Consider the following 16184-nt stretch of genomic DNA (forward strand, 5'->3'; position numbering starts at 1 on the left):
TGGTAAGGAAGATGGATTCTATTTGCTATTCTTGACCTTTTGCTACACCTATTTGCTCAATTCTGAAGCATATACAGCTTGCAAACAGATGTGCCACATCACACAGTAACATTGCCACATGTTGGCTCTGAGGCATCAAGCACTCATGCGTGTCCTCTTCATCCCCTTCCTTTACCACTAACCCCCACATTGCCCTTGACAGACTTATGTAAACTATTTGTGTTTGGTTTGGTTCCTTCATTCATGTTGTCCATAGAGCATTTGGAGAAAACTGCTTCAGATTGTCTCAGCCAAACATTTACTATTTATAGCTATTCCCATTTCTGGAAGGCCAACTGCTTGCACCAAAAATGTAGAACATAGACACTAGATAACCCCTACCCACAGACGGGAGCACTTGTATCTCATCTGTTCTGGAGTAAATGGCAACTGAAAGCTCAATTCCAGTATAAGATGTAAGGAATACAGAAAACTTATCTACCAGAAGTAGTCTTGCACAGAATTAATTGAGGGGCTGCAGGAGTCTGTGAGCCTTCAAAATAAAATCACAAGCCAAATTTTAGATGTTTGTGCATTTTGCAGGGGAAAGATTCATTAGCTTTCTTCAGATTATTAAAGGGATTCTATGGACCCAGAAAAAAACTAAGAACGCTGTTCTCACATAGAATTATGTGATATACTTTTCCCATTACTCAAAGGCCAACTTGCAACTTTTATTGTTTTAAGTCACATCTATCTTTCTTCCTCAGTATGAAGAAGTGTAGGCTTGATCGATCATAAATATCAAAGGAAATAGAAATGAAGCTCTATTATTCTCCACTGAAGGATCCTTTTTGGCTCCTTTTGTTTCTATCCTCTATGTGCCCTTATTTTATTTTTCTTTCCATATCCTCCCATTCCAGCTCACCTCCTGTGTATTGTATTTTTTTAATGTTCCAGCCATATCCCTGGACATGACTTTACCTATTTCTAACATTGAATGACCTGTAATAGATTAGACTTCATAGCTGGAAGAAAGTAGATTACCCAACACCATGGAGTGACTTAATCTGAGATGAGAACTAGTAGATAATAATAAAACACTGTGCCTATTTCCAGCTGCCCTTTGTCTCATTTGGAGATATACTTTTCCTTTAACAACCACAGAAGTAGAGTTGACATATGTTGTAGTATATTATTTTGATTAAATTCCAGTGAATTCCAGCAACATCATGTGTGGAACTGTAAAAAAAATTCCCTATAATTTTCAATTTTCTGTTTCTTGTGTATATCCCATGAGACAGAGAGAGGAGAAAGAATTGATTGTCCCACTGTCATGGAAAAGTGGTATTTCTTTACATAGATACATCCACTGACAGGTATCATCTGTTCTTGCCAATTTAATTCATTAAGCATCAAATGAACCAGGCACCCATTTAGGTTCAGTGGTGGATATAAAAGTAGTAAAACTGATTGTCTGCCCTCAAGTTGCTTATGGTTTAATGGGAGAAAATAATAAAAACAGATGCAAAGAGAAGGAAGCAGTGGAGAATTAGATCAGAGGTCTAACATTCTCAGAGAGAAAAGAGAAACAAAGAATTAATTCTTATCTTCCACATTTGCCTTCACTTCCTTCTAGCACTCTCTGCTCTTGACATTTCTCCCTTGTTGCTTTTCCTTCCTTCCTTCCTTCCTTCTTTCCTTCCTTCTTTCTTTCTTTCTTTTTTTCTTTCTCCTTTTCTTTCTTTCTTTTTTTTTTTTTTTTTTTTTGGAGTCTTGCTCTGTTGCCTAGGCTGGAGTGCAGTGGTGTGATCTTGGTGCACTGCAACCTCCACCTTCTGGGTTCAAGTGATTCTCCTGCCTCAGCCTCCTGAGTAGCTGAGACTACAGGTGTGCACCACCACACCCGGCTAATCTTTGTATTTTCAGTACTGACGAGGTTTCACCATGTTGGCCAGGCTGGTCTCGAACTCCTGGCCTCAGGTGATCTGCCCCTCTCAGCCTCCCAAAGTGCTGGGATTACAAGCGTGAGCCACTGTGCCTGGACCCCTTGTTGCTTTTCTTAAATAAAGAAACAAAAACAATGAAAAATGAAAGTAGAACTTCGCAGTCCAGCTTTTTGTCCTTCCCTCTTTCCTTCCAAGCATTTGTCTTCCTTTTTCTATTCCTTAGCCAGGCAATGGACTCTGGCATGTTGGCTACCCTGGCTCTGGTTTCTTCCACTCCAGCTCATTTTCCTTCTCTGCCACACCATCTCATAGGCACCTTTCACCCAACAAATATGGGTGGAGCAGCTCACATGTCCAAGCTCTGTGCTGGGCCCTGGAGACGCAAAGGCAAATCCAATCTTTGTGTAGAGAAAACTTGTTTACAAAACTCTCCATCTCCTAGGGATCTATCTTTCCTCCATATTATGTTCCTTTTTTATTTCTTCCACTCTCTCTCCTCAGAATATTTTTATTTCCATCTTGACTGCTGTTAGAGGTCTCCTATGAGAAGGAAATTATCTATAATGGAACAGGAACATTAAAAGCCTCAGTTTCCTTGGTAATTATTGAACTCATAAGGGGTTCACATCAGGTTTTGAATTTTAAGAACTAAGTTAGAAGAAACTTTGTTTTTCTAACCAGATTATTTTAACACTTGCCCTTTCTGGTTCTTCTTCAGATATTGGTTTTTAAACTTCAGACCGTGAGAATTTTCTGTAAGCTCCAGTCAATGCCAGATTATGAAGAAATGCCTTTCCAAATTCCTAAACCTGAACTAAATATGTCAAAGGTAGGTAAGCCTGGAAGCAGCTGGTACCTGCATCTCTGTATGAGCAAGTTTGAATGCATTTAGGCAACAGGGTATTGCCGAAATGACTCAGCTAGTCTGAGTGATCTGCTGGTGTGCCACTCAAGTTAAGGGGAACATGAGTAATAATTATCAATTTTTGATCATTTGTTTATTCATTAATTCACAAAAGTATAAACACCTACGATACAGTACGTGGTAAACTGAGAGTTGGGATTACACCAAGACAGACATAGTTTCTGCTCTGATGGAGTTTTCAGTCTGGCTGGGATTGTGAACATGTACAGTAATTCTAATACAGTGTCCTGCATGTTATGACAACACCCACTATGTGCCAGGCATGTGTTAGCTATGCCATATTCTTATCTCATTTAACGTATGCAGTATCCATATCAGGTAACCACTATTAATCTCTCCACTTTACGTATGAGGAAACTCAGACTCAAAGATGTCAAGTAAGTTGCCCCAAAGTACAGATTCTGAACTCAGGTCCATTTGACTCCATCGCTAGGGTTCTTCCCCACTACACTACAGCGTTTCTCACAAAACTGAAATGTGGTGCCATGCTTGACATCGTAAACTGACTGTTAGGACTGAGAAACAGTAACACGAAGGAGCAATGGCAGTGTCTCAAGCTACTCATCTGCAGGAAGCTCGCTTATGAGAATTAGGAATAAAATAACAATATGCATTAAAAAGGTCATTCTCTATGACCCAAACTATTTTCTAATTCCAGGGGTACAAAAATCTCTGCAAAATGATAGAAGAATTTTTTTAATCTCACTCATTTCCACAAAGATCATATTCATATTTCAAGTGCTTTGTCTTGAAAGGCTAGAAAGGGGAAAAAGTAAAGACTAGCTCCCCTTCTTAAAAAAAAAAAAAATATATATATATATATATATATAATACAGAGAGAGAGAGAGAGAGAGAAAGAGAGAGAGAAGAAGCGATGATACATAAAAGCACAGTTAAAAGGTCTGTCTCCATTCGAGGTCAGCGGGCTGCCCAGATTTAGACAATTCCAAATGCAACCCAAAGTTTGTAAATGCTCCATACCTCACTTCCTGGGGCCTGATGGGGCATATTCCTAACAGCTGTTATTACCATTTAGCAGGTCAGAGGAAAGATGCTATTCTTTGGCTTTACCTGGAAAGGTTTTCTTTTATCAGCAGAAAAGGATAAAAACTTAATTCTTGCAAAGGAAGAGGTTTCAATAAAGTGAATCTAAAAAATAATCCACTCTGGCAAAACGTGCCTCATTAAAGAATTTTCTGCTACTTATTGATTTGCAGTTTGTACATGATATCTTAAGATAACTAGTGCATGGTCTGTGAATTGGAATGTTCAGATATTCGTTCCAGCTTTGGAATAACCAACATGGTGACTTTTTGCAAGTCGTTTTACCTCCCTGGGCCTTGACTTCCTTCTCTAAAAAATGATAGTATTTGGACTTTATAGCTCTCCTTCCAGCTCTAATAATCTGTGACTGTATTCCATTGACCCTAACAGGATAGCTACTTATCTGGATCAGCATCCCATGGGAAACCAGACTCCCCAAGCATTTATTGCAAGCCCTATTTATGTCTCTAAGGAGGTGGGCCACCCAGCCCTAATGGCCTTTCCTATGCCAGGAGAAGTTTGAAATAGGGAAAAACTAAAGAAAAAATTAGAGTTAAAAACGGTTTGTGTAACTTCCTGATCTGGGAAAACAATGAGGTTCAACCAACCGAATCTAAAGGGAAGGAAACTGATATGGTTTGGCTCTATGTCCCCACCCAAATCTCATCTCGAACTGTAATCCCCATAAGTCAAGGGAGCGACCTGGTGTGAGGTGATTGGGTCATGGAGGTGGTTTTCCCCATGCTTTTGTGGTGATAATGAATGAGTTCTCATGAGATCTGATGGTTTAAAAGTGTTTGGCAGTTCCCCGCCTCATTCTCTCTCTCTCTTCTGCTGCCGTGTAAGATATGCCTTGCTTGCCCTTCACCTTCTGCCATGACTGTAAGATTCCTGAGGCCTTGCCAGCCATGTGGAACTGTAAGTCAATTAAATCTCTTTTTCTTATAAATTACCCAGTCTCAGGTAGTTCTGTATAGCACTATGGAAATGGACTAATACAGAAACTGAATATAATGATCCTTGTAATGGAGATAGTATTCTTAAAATATTAATTATTTGTGTATTTATTACCTCTTCTTCTAAATTATGTCTCACAGCAGCCACTCCACATCTTGAGCCCAAAGAAAGTAGAGTGAGTAAATGCCACTTTGGGCATCGGGAGTAAGTTATGATGTGTGTGTGACTGGGGACAGCAGGAGAGGTCCTCCCACCAGACTGAAGGAGGAAAATGCAAGTGTGCTCTTCTACCCCTCAGCAGGTTGTCAGAAGTGTAAAAGGGCTGGAGATACGCATGCCTCCAACTCTCTCTCAACCAAAGTTCATTGCTGCATAACAAGTTAGCAGCTTGTTATTTAAACCACAAATTAAGCAGCTTAAAATAATGGACATTTATTATCTTACAGTTTCCATGGATCAGGATTAGCTGGATCTTCCACTTAGGGTCACACAAGACTACAACCAAGATGGCAGCTGGGCTGCATTCTCATCTGGAGGAATGACTGGAGAAGAATCCATCTCCACGCTCACTCAGGTTATTAGTAGTTTTCATTTCCTTGTGGTTGTAAAACTTGGGATCCTGGCTTCATACTGGCTGGTGGCTACCTTCAGGTCCTAGACGCCACCCACAGTTCCTAGGGGCCACCTACAGTTCCTCACCACATTGGGTTTCCCTACACAGCCACTCTACCAAGTCAGCAAGCAAAGTCTCTTGCAAGTCAACTAGCAAGATGAAATTTTTTATATAAGGTAACATAATCACCAGAGTGATGCCATATCCATTTTTTACATTTTATTGGTTAGAAGCAATCACAGGTCCCACCCCCACAACTCAAGAGGAGGGGATTATACAAGGGTATGTGCACCAGGATGTGAGGATCATAAGGAATCACCTTAGAGCCTGTCTGCCACAAAACCAAAAGCAAAGAGGCCCTTGTCCTTCTCTGAGTCTCTGAGAAGAGATTTCCTTGCAGGATACTGTCCCCACCCCTACATGCAACAAGTGGTGGCCATATCAGAGAAAAGTCATGACTAGGCTGAAAGCAGACCTGAGTTGGTTTGCTGGGGTCTCCTTCCTTGTATGGAAAATATCCAGAAATTCCTGGATGCTCTTTAGAAGAAACGAGAAAGTAATTGACTTGCTGAATGGTCAACTCACCAGAGTGGTCACTATGGGGGAGCAAAATGACCCTGTGGCCAAGGGCAACCGAGGCCAGAAAGCAAGTGGTAGTCACAGCCAGGCCTCAGAAGGATACACAGCACCAGCTGCCTCAAAAGAGAAGCCCACCAAGCCCTTCCCAAGCTGAGGAAAGAAGAGCTCTCAAGTTTCCAGCAGCAGCTGCCACATAGGCAAGCACTAACAGTACAGGGAAAGGACGCAACCCAGCAGGACCAGTGAGGACTCTGAGAGCAGCCAGAGGCCTGCACAAATACCTCTGGGGCCACCTCTGGGGCTGCAGAGTAAATTCACCCATTGACTCTCTTGAGGGTGAGGATTCTGAAAGCCTGAGCAGTTACCTGAAAGGAACTATTTTAAACCAAAAGGAGACTGACATATTGTTAATTGACTCATTTAAAGTTCACATTTGTTTTCCTGCTACCCCAGGGCTGGAGAATCTTGAAGAAAATTCAATCAGTTATAGAGAAATAAAGGAAGTACATTTTCTTTGCACAATTGGATTGTGTGAGTGAATTTGTAATCTTGCTACACCTGCTATGTAACAGACATTATACACATATGTTTCCATAGAGTTCTCCCACCATCCTATGAGGTAAGTGTTATTATATTCCCATTTTACAAATGATGTTGAAACTCTGAGAGGTTAAGTAATTCGTGCAAGGTCACCCAGCTGGTAAGTGGAAAAGTTTTTATAGAACCCAGAATTGTCTAATTCTAATACTTAGGCTCTTATTTACTATGCCTCTGTATTAGTGAGGTAAGCTAAATTCTGTAATTAGCATTCCTCAAATCTCAACAGTTTTACACAAAAAAAAATGGTTATTGCTTATTTCACAGCCAAGTGCAGGTCTCACTCTACAGACTCGTTGCTCATTTAGAGATGTACACTCTTTCTCTCCTCTGGGTCCACTATCCTCCAAATCTACAGAGTCCTCTCCACTCAACCAGTGAATACAAGAGGAGAGACCATGGAGGGTTGCATAGGGTGACTTTATGGGCCAGACCTGGAAATGGTACACATTGCTTCTGGCAACATCTATTGGCCAGAACTCAATGACACGATGCCACCTAGCCGCAAAAAAGGCTTGGAGGTGTAGTCTACGTTAGTGCCCAAAAGACAAAGGGATAGGACTTGGTGGACACATAGTATTCTTTGCCACCATTTCATACTCATAACCTAAAAGACATACATCTATGTCATTTTTTTCGCCTTTCTTATTCCAGAGGAATCAGATTTTCCTTCCATTAAATATGAAGATCAAAATTGAAAACACTGGTCTGATAATCCAGGAGTAAAGATAACAGATACACCCAGAAAACTTTTTAGATTTGGCTTCACGGTACGCTACATCTTGCTATGAGTTGTCTATCATTCATTTTAGTTTCATACCTGGGTGTCAGCAGCTAAAGTCCATAGCTAGCATGTGCCCTGGGCTGTCTATAGGAAGAAAGTAAGCCATGACTGACTCTAATGGCTTAGGTGAAATCATAGTGTCACCTGCCTTCATGATATGTCTATGGCTTGGATGTTGGAGTTTCTGTGGGAAGAGAAATCCAATACATGATTGTTTTGCTATAATCTTAGAGAGGACCTAATTGCCTGGGCTTAAGCCATTCAGTAAACTGAGAATAATCATCATCATCATCATCATCATCATCATCTCATAACTTAGAAGTTACCATGTCATACTGAGATTTGTTTCCCCAGGGCTGGCAGGCACTAAACAAGTGTTTATTGATTTGATCTGACCAATATGTTTCTTTTAATGTAATTATAGGAAAGTGGGCTTAGAAAATATATTTTTGGCTGGAATAAGGACAAAACGTTGTTGTTGTTGTTGTTGTTGTTGTTGTTGTTGTTGTTGTTATTTTTAACCATAAATGTCTTGGAATAATGTTATCTTGATAAATGCAAAAATGGAATAAACAACTATCCACTTAGTGATGGTTGGTATGTGTTCCTGACTTAGGATGAGGTTAACTGATTTTACAGCTGTGCTTTCTGGTGTCCTTCAGGGTTTGATGGAGGAACTGCTGAAACCATGGTTCATGGGAGGTAGAGCAGGGGCACAGGAGGGCACAGGTCCCCTATTGTGAATTCAACCAGAGTAGCTTTGTCTCGATCTCTTGTACCATGTAAAATTTGAAGAAAGGATGATAAAGACATTGGTAAGCCACTGGAGTAAACCAATGGATTTCTTTGGGTATCATATGTGATGTAGTTAATCCTACATCATTCTCTCTGTGCCTAAGAAAGGAACAACTGGTGAGGTGATAGTGGGCAACTCAGAGTCTATCTTCCTCAAAGGCAATTTGGAGAGTGGAAAAAGCATGGGCTTTGGAGGCAGACAAGCCTGAGGTCAAAGCATGGATCTTATTAGGTCTGTACAGCAATACACTGCCCTTGCAGGATACCTGTGAACAATAGGAAAGGCCACAGGCTTAAAAGAAGGGCAATATATTGTAGTGATTAAGAGTATGGGCTTGGGAGTTGGACTGCCTGATTCAAGACTGCCATTTACTAGCTTAGTAACCTTGGGCAAGTTAATTAATTTCACTAATCTTCAGTCTCCACATCTGTAAATGGGTTTATTAATAGTATTCGTGTCATAAGCTTGTTATAAGACTTAAATGAATCTACGTCTGCAAAGCACTTAGCACTGCTGGACACATAGTAAGTGTACAGTGATGACAATTGTTGCAAATAATTATTAGTTCTAAGTACAGACCCAGACACACAGAAGACATTTAATAAATTATAGCTATAATAACTTTCACCCAAGATCTCCTCTCAGAAAAAGAAAATACTAAAGTGAAGAAGGAACAGGAAGGAGCCATGGGTTAGTAATACAGAATGAAAGAGTGAGTTTCTTAAAGTATTGAATATGAGTAGAAAAACTGCATGAGTAGTGAAGAAAAAGATTAGGGGATGTTTATGGGCTTGGGAACCATGGTAGTGACCAGATAGACAAACATTGGGTCAATTTCATGCTCAGAGATAATGCATTACCGTGAAAGAGGAAAAGCCTGGCATGACTCAGCAGGCCTCCTTCCAAACGCAAGGCACTATCTTCAGACAGGCTCCAATAAAATGCACATGGAACACAGAAGCCAGCTAACACAGATCATTTTCTCAATTTTCCAAACCCATACCTTATATCCTGTGGGGTGGCCATCCTGCTCAGGGCCAGATTCAGGCAGGCAGTGGGACAAAGAAAGCCAAGAGAGATGTTTAGAATGAAGAATGGGGGTAAATCTCCAACTCCCACATATCATTAGTGGCAAATGTGTGGTGCCCAGTTGTGCAAGGCTTTGCATTAAATAGCAGACAAAGGGAATCGTCTATATGTAGCTCCTGCCCTTATGCACCTCAGGATCCAATACTCATCAGAGACTCCTTTTCCTAGGCGGACCACCAGGCAATCAGATCAGATGGCAACTTTGCAAACTCATGTTTTATCTTCTTAATATAAAAGCTGATTCCCTCAAATTATCCATTAGAGGCAAAAGAAGAAGAAAATCATCACCCAACGGTAACTCTTAAAATCCAAACTGATTAATTTCTCAAATGAATAATTTAGATCTGAGACATGAAATCATTTGGAAAAGAGCTTCTACTTTAAGTGATTTCATTCTACACCTTTCAACACCAATGGACGCCACCATTTCACAAAACTTAATGCTTGTCTCATTTGCAAAATGACTTCCAATGTAACCAATCAAAGGGAGAAAGCAGCGCCTAACAGCAGGGCAGGATTCCCTTCCAATTCTGAAGAGGAAAGGGCAGGACAAGGGTGAGCTGTAGCCAAGTCAATCCCTTCAACCTAAGCAAATAGCTCCTGGGTGAATGGCCAGGAATTGAGATATTAATCTGGAAATGTTATCTGGATACTAGATGGATGACCAATCCCCAAAATACTTGAATACAATGGAATAAATCTCCCAACAAAGACACGGTGTTATGTTTAATCTGTCTTTAATGATCAAGGCCATCATATTACACATAAATTGTCATTATATGGTAGTTGTGTGGAAGCGCATGTCAAAAACAGGCATGTTAGATATATGTATAGCACAGAGGTTCAAATCCTACTCCATAGGTTTAAATCCCGGTTCCACCATTTACCGTGTGACCTTGACTCATCTTTGTGACTCAGTTCACTAATCTATAAAATGGGTATAATATTGCTCATCTCATAGAGTTTGACAAAGACTCTCTCCTTTGACTGAAACTTTAGTCAGGTTCCTCTTAGTCCTCAGCTTGACTGGGCCTGAACTGGGGCTTCCCTCTCTGTCTTTGCAGAATCCATTTTGAACAAGAATCCTACTAACAAAAATCCTTGACCAGGCCCAGTGGCTCATTCCTGTAATCCCAGCACTTTGGGAAGCTGAGGTGGGCAGATCACCTGAGGTCAGGAGTTTGAGATCAGCCCAGCCAACATGGTGAACTGTCCCTAGTAAAATTATGAAAATTAGCCAGGCGTGGTGGCAGGCGCCTGTAATCCTGCTACTCGGGAAACTGAGTCAGGAGAATCGCTTGAACCCGGGAGGCAGAGGTTGTAGTGAGCCCAGATCGAGCCATTGCACTCCAGCCTGGGTAAAAAGAGCAAAACCCTGTCAAAAAAAAAAATCCTCTTCTCCATCACCCTGGTCTGCCTTCAGCAATGATCCCATCAAGTTGGTTTAGCCAGAAATCCCCTTATTCTCAACGTTCACTCTTAGTAATTTTCTATCCACTGACCTCCACCCCACTCCATGCTTATAAACCACTTGTCCTTGTCCGGGAAAGAGTTAGGTCTACTCTCTCCCCTCTTCTGCAAGCCCCTGTCGCAGTGATCCCAATACCTATGGCCACGATCCCCGTGAATAATGTCTGCCTCACCATCTTTAACATGTGCCAGAATAATTTGCATTTCACAGGTTGAAGTGAGGATTAAATGATTAACATAATCCAGGTATAGAACTTAATACCATATCCGACACACAGTCAGCTTCCTGTCAGTTATTACTATTCCCGCCAAACAAGGCAGTACAGACTGTGGAGAAGCCCCATTATCTCTCTCACACCTCACACGTTTATGGTTCTCTCTGGACCCTTGAGATATAAAAGATATTCTTTTGTTTTTGTTTTTGTTTTTGAGACAGAGTCTTGTTCTGTCACCCAGGCTGGAGTGCAGTGGCGAATCTCAGCTCACTGCAACTTCTGTCTCCCAGGCTCACGCGATTCTTCTGCCTCAGCCTCCCAAGTAGCTGGGATTACAGGTGCACGCCACCAAGCCTGGCTAATTTTTTTTGGCATTTTTAGTAGAGACAGGGTTTCACCATGTTGGCCAGGCTGGTCTCAAACTCCTGACTTCAAGTGATCTGCCTGCCTCGGCCTCGTAAAGTGAAGAAAACTTTTTATATAAGCTGCTGTGAGTTACTTCTCTAAGACTCAGAATCTAGAATCCAGCTGACTTGGTCTCAAGTTCCAGTTATGCCCATTATGAGCTGTGTGGCCTTGGGCAAGATGCACAACCTTATTAAGTCTCAGTTTTCTCATCTGTAAAGTAGGGATAATAGTAATAACTATTCAGAAAGAACTTGTGAGGATTAAACGAGCTTACATACTTCAGACACTCAGCATAGTCAACACCATTATTAATATTAATACCATTAGAGTAGCAAATCTCTCTGGCTTCAGGATCCTTTTCTCTAAAATAAAAAGAGTTAAATTATCTCTAACATCCCTCTCAGGACTAACATTTTAAAAATTTCTGAATCTATTGCCACTTTACAGATGCAAAAACTGAGTCACATTTCACAAATAACAAACGTCATGGTTTCCCAGACCATTACCCCTCATAAGTAGACCCTAAATACTTTATTCTATTTTAATTTACAGGCCTACCAAAAGCCCGGGCCTTTTGAATATTCAGCTGGAATGTTAATTATGGGAAATTCCAGAATCCGTGGCTTAGAGACAAGTTCTCATTTACTCTGTTCCCTGGCACTGGGATCCCTCCTGCCTTGCCTTCAGAACACCAACTTACTTTCCAAAGCCCAGCAACCAAAGCCAGATGGCAGTGCCACTCGGTGCCTGCTGCCCCAGGCCTCCATCCCTGCCAGCCCTCAGAGCTCCATCCACTGGCCTGGGTCTCCAGTTCCTACCCCTCCTCTACTTGCCCAGGTCTCAAAGGTGGCCTTAAAGAAAGCCTTCCTTTATACCACTTCCAGAAACACATTCTAAACCTTATTCTGGGCCTGAGTCACTATAAACCAGGAAGAACCACAGGTGTACTTGTTTCTTACCAGATTTAAACACCATCCACTTGGAAAGAAATCATTTCTTTAGTTACGGAGGTTTTGCTCTTCCTTTGCTTGTTTTACTGGTGGTGGTGGCATTTTGCACACCGTAAAGGGCCATTACACCAGCTGACTCAATGATAAGCTTGTTGGACTCCTCGTCCCATAACAGAGGCTCACAGGAAGGTTCCAGGAGATCGCAAAGCCTGGGGGTCCTGGAGGGAGCTTTGCACTGGCTGACCTGGGTCCCCATTTTGCCTGCTCTGCTGTCTGACTTCATGATAGGTTAGCCTGATGCACAGAAAGGCCAGGCTTATTCCCTGGTGGGTGGCTCTAAACATCTGCTCTGTGGTAAGAGGTTTTAGCAGGACTGGGGTGGTGGGTATTCATAGAAGACTGAGGGTGTTTGGTGAAAAGAATCTAAAATCCTCAGTGTAGTCAGAAGATAAGGGGGAAAAAATCTCGGTTATTTCAATTCCCTGACTCACCATATTCTTCCAGGCAATGATCTTCATATCCCAAGGCTAATCTTGAGGGGTGGGATTATCTTCAAGGGCAGAAACACTAATTAGCCATGGAGGGTGGATGGATGGTGTGACAGGCATCAGGCAGATCATCCTCAGTTCCTGCAAGTGAAGGGAGGCTGAGGAGACAGATGGGGGCATGTCTCTTGAATGAACTGAGTGATTTACATCTTAAGAAGCCCCATGGCCTTGTAGTGTCTTGAACAGTGCGTGACTCGTAGCTTTTGACTTTCACAAATGCTTTCAGTTTACCCTCATTTTACAGAAAAAGAAGAGAAAGTAGGCTTTCAGGGATCAAGGAATTTTCTTTAGGTTATGTGGCCAGTTAAGCATAAGAAAGGACAGCACTGCTGGCTCCTGACCCCTACCCATCTTCTCCCCGTGAGGTCACTCTGCATGCTTTCTGCAGGGTCAGGGCTCCGGGCATTGGCCTGAGATGCTCAGATGGAGCTGGCTTCCCTCCCTTCCCACCGGGAACCAGCCTGTGAGGACTGCTAGGACAGTCCTCATCTGTGTCTGCTAGGACACCAGCCAGAGTCTTGGAAACCTTCATTTTTCTCTTCCAAGTACTCAACTCCCAGAGAGTCAAGCAATCTGCCTACTGTAGCAGAAAGCCATGTCCATGTTTATCTGGAGCTATTTAATCCGTATTAGCAACATGCCAAGCACCGTTCCATGATCCCCAAGAGCCTTCCTCCCCACTTTGAATTGATTTATGCTAAAACAATTACACACCCTGGAGCTTCATTCCTGAAGTCGGCTGGAGGGGACCCCCATGGGACCCCGTGATAGTAAAAGTGTTACAGCAGCATCCCCTTGGCATTTCTAAGGCAAGGTACCCCAGATGTACTCTAGGGCAGACCAGCTTTATGTCCGGTTTGCATGACCTGCCTCTGCTTTGGCCGAGGTTTCAGTGCACTGTGATAAAAGGTGCTACTGGAACACGAGAAGCTCTCTAAACTCAGGATTAACCAGCTCTCTGGAGGACACACAGCTGAGGCCCTTGGCACACGCAACTGTCTAAGAGAAGAGGTCTCTCTACTTAGCCTGTGTTTGTGCTCTGACGGTCTCAATTATGCTCTGATCAAGAGGTAGTTGTGATGGTTCTCAGATTCCTTATTCCAAATTTCCTTGTTATCATAATTACATAATTTTGATCAATATTATGTAACCTGATGAAACACGAGTTCAGGGGAAAAAAAGAGTGTTTGCATGAAAACTAAGTGGAATGATTTGAAAAGAATTTGTAAAGGCTATTGCTAAAAAAAACAACAAAAACAACAACAACAACAAAAAATTGCCTAATGGTGTGTGAGAAAGACAACTGCACAGGATTGGGGCAAAACAGTAAAAGCCCGAAATGGTTCTGCGTTCAGATTGCTTCATAGGTTTATTTATGTTTGCCTCCTGCATTAGAAGAACCTAAGCCAGAAATTGTAAAATCATAGCTATTGAGTTACAGGTGTGGTTTATTCAAAATGAGGTGCAGGAGCTTCCTTCAGTGGATGCTTACACAAAGGAAAAGTCTTAGCCCTATGTAATAATAAAAATAATAGAGATAGTGAATTAGAGTTCATTTATTTAAGATAAATTAAAAACATTTAAGGTGGAAATCCATACTTTTCCATGGTTCACCTCTTCAACTAATTTTTTTCCACATAACCAACCCTAGACTGAAGAGGGTACTTCTGCTGTAGTAAGAGGTAAATATACCAATGTACCTAGACAGTGAGTGAGACAGAAGAATGTGCTGCCACCAACATGAAGGCTTTTGCTCCTTGATTGTTCATTGGGTCTTGTTCTTTCATTTGTTCATTTATTGAGTTCGTCAATATCCTTGAGCCTCCTGAGAAAGGCTTTGTGCCAAGACTAGCAGTGTGGCAAGGAGCAAGTTGATGGCAGCACCACAGTGCTCACTTTCCTGGTGCTCCCATTCTCCCATCCACCTACCAGCCAGCCAGATACCACTCCTATCCGACTTCCCTGCCCCCATGCTGTGACAACCCCATGATTTTGCTTCTACTGTGTCCTTTGTCTGGAATCCTCTACCCACTCCCAGCCTGACCAAAGCCTTCCATCCCATACGCCACCTCCTCCTTGGAGTCTGCCATGATCCTCCAGGCAGAAATGATCTCTTCTCACCGTATTCTCCCGTGGAACTTTGTTTGTTTCTCTTTTATAAAATTTGTCATGTACTAACATTTATTACAAGTTTCTTGCCTTAGATTTAACCCCTTTCCTAAATTAGAAGGCCACCTAGGTCAATGACCAAGACTTGTTCATTCTGGCATCTCCACGCTGCCTGGTCCAGGGTCTTGTTCATAAATTCCAAATGTTGCTTTGAGTATTAAAACACTATATATAAAGATTAACTAACATAGGATATACCCAAAAAACACTTGTTGATAGGTTATGTGTCGTTTATCTCTAAAAAACATTTTTGATTGACTATGCAAACTTCAAAGCTTCCTTTATTCACCAGCTAGTTTGCAAATGATACAATGTGATCTGCTAAAAGGAGGATTCTTTTGGAAGTTTTATTTGTTTGGGAATCTTGCATTCTATGGAGATTTTCTTTCCTGCTGGAAAACATCTGGATGTAAAATGAAAGAAATTAAGTTTTTCCTCATATTTCTGGAAATATTATTCTGCCAGGGATTTTGTTTATTCTCACATGCCCAGAATGGAGAGCAAAGGGACGATGAAGAACATGATACCTCTTTGGAAATTTCAGAATGCTAAAAGTTTCATTCTCCCAACTTGCATTTTAAGAGTTGTGAATCTGCCTCATCATAACGTAAGCAACTGTAAATGAGGATGACTTAAGCAGTTACCCAAGATGGCCATGATTCCACTTTCCCAGAACCCAGAATTGCATGTTTCTGAAAAATAATCATTTCCAAAGAAAATAAATACTACTCAATAATGCTCTTTATGTTGCTAATGAGACTTGGTTGGTCACCATACTGATCCAGACTATGTCTGCACAGCTTTGGTTAATATCTATTACTGGGTGCACAACTGAAGTAGATTATGCCTGGGAGGAAGTAAATTCATCCACCTTTTAAAGGACTTGGAGGGAAGCAGGATCCCACAATGGAAAGATGGTGGGACAGGAGGTCAGCCATCCCAGGCTAGCATCCGGGTCTGCTCCTCATAAGCTGTGTGGCTTAAACTGGCAGAGCCTTATTCTCCTCCCCTGCTAACTGGGGAAAAGAATATGTGGTGAGAAATAAGTGAGATATTGAAAGTAAAATGTCTGTGTCTAGATAACTATGGATGAAATAGTGAATTCCTAACTT

The 16184-nt window shown here is 41.7% G+C and overlaps 1 protein-coding gene across 1 annotated transcript; it reads right to left on the bottom strand.

The window, feature by feature from the left end:
* Nucleotides 1-1988: 1988 nt before the first annotated feature.
* On the bottom strand, nt 1989-9249 carry LINC02801 (long intergenic non-protein coding RNA 2801; the record flags this gene model as incomplete). The annotated part of the gene is given in 2 exon segments (XM_023207809.1): nt 1989-2301; nt 9227-9249. Coding segments are annotated over 2 exon segments (336 nt in total), but the record flags the coding sequence as incomplete, so codon positions are not given.
* Nucleotides 9250-16184: the final 6935 nt, after the last annotated feature.

The sequence above is a fragment of the Piliocolobus tephrosceles genome, chromosome 1, assembly GCF_002776525.5.
Source record: "Piliocolobus tephrosceles isolate RC106 chromosome 1, ASM277652v3, whole genome shotgun sequence".
Taxonomy (NCBI): Eukaryota; Metazoa; Chordata; class Mammalia; order Primates; family Cercopithecidae; genus Piliocolobus; species Piliocolobus tephrosceles.